Source organism: Rutidosis leptorrhynchoides, chromosome 1, assembly GCF_046630445.1.
Source record: "Rutidosis leptorrhynchoides isolate AG116_Rl617_1_P2 chromosome 1, CSIRO_AGI_Rlap_v1, whole genome shotgun sequence".
Lineage (NCBI taxonomy): Eukaryota > Viridiplantae > Streptophyta > Magnoliopsida > Asterales > Asteraceae > Rutidosis > Rutidosis leptorrhynchoides.
The window spans coordinates 73,009,281-73,015,470 of record NC_092333.1 but is presented as its reverse complement, the minus strand read 5'-3'; the positions used below and the strand labels follow the sequence as shown (position 1 = coordinate 73,015,470).

The 6,190-nt window shown below is 29.3% G+C and overlaps 1 protein-coding gene across 1 annotated transcript; it reads left to right on the top strand.

The window, feature by feature from the left end:
• The first annotated feature begins 2,473 nt into the window (after positions 1–2,473).
• LOC139884694 (glutathione S-transferase T3-like) lies at positions 2,474–3,764 on the top strand. The gene is made up of 2 exons (XM_071868716.1): positions 2,474–2,647; positions 3,183–3,764. The coding sequence occupies exons 1-2, from the start codon at positions 2,474–2,476 to the stop codon at positions 3,762–3,764; spliced, it is 756 nt and encodes a 251-aa protein (XP_071724817.1).
• The last annotated feature ends 2,426 nt before the right edge of the window (positions 3,765–6,190 follow it).

Sequence of the window (6,190 nt, the reverse complement as noted above, 5' to 3'; positions counted from 1 at the left end):
ACAAAAAAAACGCACCTGTATATTGAGAAGGATGTGAAACGGATTCTAAGTTCATATAATATATAATTTGCATAAATAATTAAATAAGTATGTTAATAATAAAATTAATATCAGTAATTATATTTGTATACAACTGGTTTTGTATATTTGTATAAGTTTTTATATATTTATATGTCCGTATTTATATATGTATAGGTATTTATATATATATGTATATATATATATATCTGATTATAAATCTATTTATATAAATAAATATATATATATATATATATATATATATATATATATATATATACACTTTGTAATTTTGTTAATTAATAAAATGTAAATATATTAATACTATTAATAATACTTTTTAATAATAATAGGAATGCTAATATTATTAATCATAAAATAGTAGATTGTATTATTTTCTAATAATAACTATAATAATATTAATGATATTTATAATAATAGTAATACTATAAGGATAATGATAATAATAAATAATTATAATCTATAATAATAATGATATTAACAATAATAATAATATAACAACCTATACTTTTCAGATTTCATATATATATATATATATATATATATATATATATATATATATATATATATATATATATATATATATATATATATATATATATATATATATATTAAATTTATAATATTAATAATTCTAGATCATTAATAAAAATAAAAGTAGTATAATAACTATATTTTAACTTGTAATTAAATTTAACATAATAATACTACATATTATTAATTATGTAACACTTATTATTATGTTAAATTTAATTACAAGTTAAAATATAGTTATTATACTACTTTATTATAATAGTTAATATTTGTATATATATTATAGATATAATAAAGCATACATGTAATATAGATTTTGTACAGGATTCATATATATATATATATATATATATATATATATATATATATATATATATATATATATATATATATATATATATTTATATATTTATTTAATAACATCTTCTTTATTTTGTATATTACTTTACACACTTAATTCAAATAATTAAATAGTATAATATTCATTCAAGTTAATATATACACATATATATATTATTCACATATTTATTTACACATAATTGTTCGTGAATCGTCGAGAGCAGTCGTAAGGGTAATTGATTACATGAATAAAATTCCAAAACTTTTTAAGACTCAACACTACAGACTTTGCTTGTCGTGTCGGAATATATAAAGATTAAGTTTAAATTTGGTCGGAAATTCCCGGGTCATCACAACACATACCTCCTAGATTCTTCTCATGCACTCAAGACCTCATTAAGGACAACCAGATTGAAACGAGATATGTTCAATCCATCAAAAACTTTGCCGATCTTTTCACCAAATCACTTTCACCTGCTATTTTCAGAACGCATGTTCACAATATTGGCATGAGGCAAGTTCAAAAGATGTAACAGCTCAGCAATGTCTACTTGAGGGGGAGTCAACTATATGCTGCACTCTTTTTTCTTTAGCTAAAGTTTTTATCCCACTGGGTTTTTCTTTGGCCAAGGTTTTTAACGAGGCAGTAACTTGTAGTTGATCTCCAATGAAACAAAAATTGACATCAAAGGGGGATTGTTATAATAATATATACATATATGTATATATATGTACATGTACAAAAAGTCATAAATGGATGACATTATAATAATATATACATGTACAAGAAGTCATAAATGAATGACATTATAATAATATATACATGTACAAGAAGTCATAAAATGGATGCCAATTTTGTAGTATAAATAACTCATGTATTAGCATTGTAAAATGCACCATTTTTCTATATACTTATATGAAGTGTTTATATTCTTTCTATCCTTTTAATCTATACACCCAATAATCAAGAAAGTTGTAGTTAAATTAGAATACTGAATGTTTTTATAAACAACTAATTTATAACACTTATAATTTAAATATATTTTTACATATAGTTATAATAGACCTTAATGAGAACCTAAATCCGACCCCCCGACTAGAGAAGTTCAACTTTACTAGTTTCATACAGACTTACGTGTATGATGTTTCCCTGTTGTGCAGGATACAGCAAAGAATAACACAAGTAAGGATGGCCCATTCAGTATATTGATAACTGAAATGGAAGCCGAAATATATTGTTTCCAGGTATATTATTAGACCACTCGTAACAGACCTCGGCAACGGCGTTGCCGGCTGAGTTGGACACCGGAAGCCACCGTAACAAGGCATTTTCGGGCGGCGTTTTCGCGGCGCTGGGGGACTTCTAACGGTTGAGGAAACGGGTGTTGAAGCCACGTGTCGTTTTGTGATTCATTGGTCAATCCAACCGTTGAATGCAACGGCTATAAAAAAAAATTTACCTTTTTTTTAGTATATAAACACTACAATACCTCAAATACATACACACAATATTCTACAAAACATCTCATAAACACTCTAATCTTCTTACAAATTTATCAAAATGTCTAACACTCCAAATACACCAATCACTCCACGAAACCAAGATCACGAAGAACCCGCAACACCACTCTCCAATACCCATCCGTTTTCTAATCTTTTGGCGTTCGGGTGTGATAACCAACCCGGAATCGCAAACCAACCAATACTCACGCCAAGTCCACAACAATACGCTCATGTAACTCGAAATTTGTTCGGGTTAAATCAACAACAACAACCACCCTTGCCACCACTAACGTTAGAACATCAACAACAACAATGGGCATTTTTTCAACAACAACAACAAATGTTTCAAAACCAACAACAGTTGTTTCCAACCCAACAATAAATGTTCCAAACGCAATCTCAATCGCAACAATCTCAATCGGAATCTCAATCTCAATCTCAATCGGAAGAACCACAACGACGGGTAGCTCGAAAACACTCAAGAAAGGGCAAAGGTATATATATATATATATATATATATATATATATATATATATATATATATATATATATATTTACATTTATATTTAATATGTATTATAATTAATATATAATTATATATATACCTACTGTTGCTATATGTATATATATATTTACATTTATATTTAATATGTATTTAATTATAAGTAATATATAATTATTTTAACCTACTATTACATACATATTATAAATATATTTATTTAATATACTAATACGTAATACAATTTGTATATATTGTAGGTAAATAGGTAGAAGAACCGACAAAAAAGAACGCGAGGGGATGGTCACAAAAGGAGCTTTTATGGTTAGCCGAGTGTTTTTGTGATACCTCGGAAAATCCTATAGTTGGGAGATCACAAAAACGGGGTAGTTTTTGGGGAAGGGCGATGGAAAAGTTCAATAACAACGAATTTGGATGGGTACGAAACGAAGATTCAATGTCTTCAAAGTGGCGTGATTTAAACAAATCGTGTAGCGAGTTTTTGCCAATTTATCAAGACATTAAGGATCATTGGCATAGTGGGGCAAATGACGATGATGTTTACCAAAACGCGTTGCAAGCTTACTATGATCGATACACCAAAAACTTTATTAACAAGGACGCCTTTTTTTTCTTGAAAGAACATCCGAAGTGGATCATTCCAAATGATCCGGTTGCTAGAGCACAAGCTCAAGGTGAAGGTGAAACAGAGTATCGTGTGGATATGACGGGTATTGGTGAAAGTCAAGGAGACACGGTTAGCCTCTCGCAAGACTTTGAGGCGGAGTTATTTGGGGACATTCCGATGCCGCGTCCAATGGGACGAAATAAAGCAAAGAAAGCTCAATAAAAGTCGGAATCTTCGAACCTTCTCGGGGTAGAAGTTCGAATTCGTTAAGGATAGACTCGTTTATGGACAAGTGGGAACATGTGGCGGAAGGGAAGACGAGTGCGATATCCAACTTCAACAAGTTTTGCACTATGCAAACCGCACTCACACAAGTTGATTTGTTGGGGAGATTTTCGGCTACGATGGAAGATCCGGATGACGTGATTCGTCTTGAAAATCTAAAAAAATATGTTCGAGACATGATGAAAGACGACATGAACATCGACCCTAACCCCCGAGATTAGATTCTATTTATGTTGTTCCGTATTTTTTTGATGAATTAAATTTATGTTTCTAGGACTTTTAAGTATGTAATTTTTTTTAAGTAATGGTATGTTTAGGACTTTTAAATTATTTTCGTTATTCCATCTTTTTTTATTTGAGTGCTACAATAAAATGAATAAAATCAATCAAAAAAATAAAAATAAAAACATAAAAAGAAAATTAAAATGGCACATCAGCATTCCACTACCACAACACAAACTCACAACACCAACTTTCAACACCACCACTACTCCACTCTCTCCCACAACACATCCTAATCATTAAAAAACCCACAACACCACCCCACAACACACCCAACCATTACAAATAGTGTTACTATTTTATACATATAATGCAATGCTTTGAGTACTTTTACCTACATGCCCATACCAGTGTTGAGTTCCCACTCGAGTACCCTGTCATATCATAATATTAATAATATATTGTTACCAGTGTTGGGCCTTGTTGGTGATGCAGATCGAAAACATGGTCAACTATATCAGCGAAGACCCAAGACACAAACTGGGCTGCACGATCGCATAATCATTCTACTCCCTTTACTAAATTTTGTCTTTCCATTAATTTTAACAAAGTCTGATTTTATGCAATTGAGGATATTGCATAATCTTAAGTGTGGAAGGGAAGTGAATGATTCACTTATTATACTAAGAAGATAAAATCCTTAAAAAGAAAATTTCAAAAATTGAGATAATCTTTTACTTTATTCCAATAAAGTGATGAATTTTATGAAGTAGTTTTTTTTATGAGTTTAATAAAGACTTCTGAATTTTTAAAGTTTAATTTAAAGACAATGTAAGATCACTTATGTGGTGTAAATCATAATAAGAAATTCTAACTTTTTAGTGTCTAAAGCTAACTTTAATTAAATTTTAATCCTTAAATAATTTTTTATTTAGTTTCTTACATCTTTTAGAATTTTTGAATTATTTTTACTTGGAAAAAATTTACTTACAGCAACCAATAAGTGTGGGGAATCTCCTACCATAGAGTGCTCACATTGAGGTCATTTATGCTTGGATTTTAAAGTTTTTGCTTGAAAAGAAAAGTCTAAAATAAAGACTTATTGCTAAATATGTGAAACGATTGTCAACTTATAGCCACTACCATATGGCATAATAAGCATGGACCCACTGAGGCAAATGAAAAATACGAAAAAGAAAAAATTAAAACGTCTAAAAAGAGACGGTGAAAAATTGCTAAATATGTGAAACGATTGCGAACTTATAGTCACTACCATATGGCATAATAAGCATGGACCCACTGAGGCAAATGAAAAATACGAAAAAGAAAAAATTAAAACGTCTAAAAAGAGACGGTGAAAAATTGCTAAATATGTGAAACGATTGCGAACTTATAGCAACTACCATATGGCATAAAAAGCATGGACCCACTGAGGCAAATGAAAAATACGAAAAAGAAGCGAAAAAGAAAAAATCCTTAGTAAAATCTAGTTAAAGATAATTGTACATTATTCTGAAGAATCTAAGTAACTAAATATTACGGAGTATATTAATTCTGGATTAAAATTCTAACCTTATATATTTTTGAGTCTTAACTTACAACACATTTCTTTGAGTGTTTTATTAGGTACTTACACCAGGAATTAAATTTTTCGTTAAAAATTTCACAAGTCTAGTTTAAACTTATTTAGAATTTTTACTAATATAAATTACATTTTACTTGAGGGCAAGTAAAGTTTAAGTGTGAGAAATTTGATAACGCTCAAATTATACATATTTTCGGATACATTTTAAAGCGTTATCGTAGTATTTAATCATCAATTTTACATTCAAAAGTTAACAAATCTTGTAAAAAGGTATTTTGATGTGTTTGTTTAGAAAATGTGATTAAAGGATTCGATGAAGTTGATGGAATGGAAGTTGCATGGAGCGTAATGACGTTAGATGACTCGATGAAATCTTCAGAAAATCCTGAAATTTGCTTGCTAAGAAAACTGAAACATGAAAACTGAAACATAAGAAAATCCTGAAATGAGCGTATGTTTCTTGGGTGGACGAAAAGAAGAAAACCGTTAACATGATCACTGAATTGTTCTATTCTGGTACTTTGAGGCAATATCACGAAAAACATAAGAATGTTAG

Excerpts from the sequence above, each read along its gene's own strand:
- LOC139884694 (XM_071868716.1), top strand. The coding sequence starts at position 2,474 with ATGTCTAACACTCCAAATACACCAATCACTCCACGAAACCAAGATCAC. Across the intron at positions 2,648-3,182 it reads GTCCACAACAATACGCTCAT|GTAGAAGAACCGACAAAAAA; the intron begins GTAACTCGAAAT and ends GTAGGTAAATAG.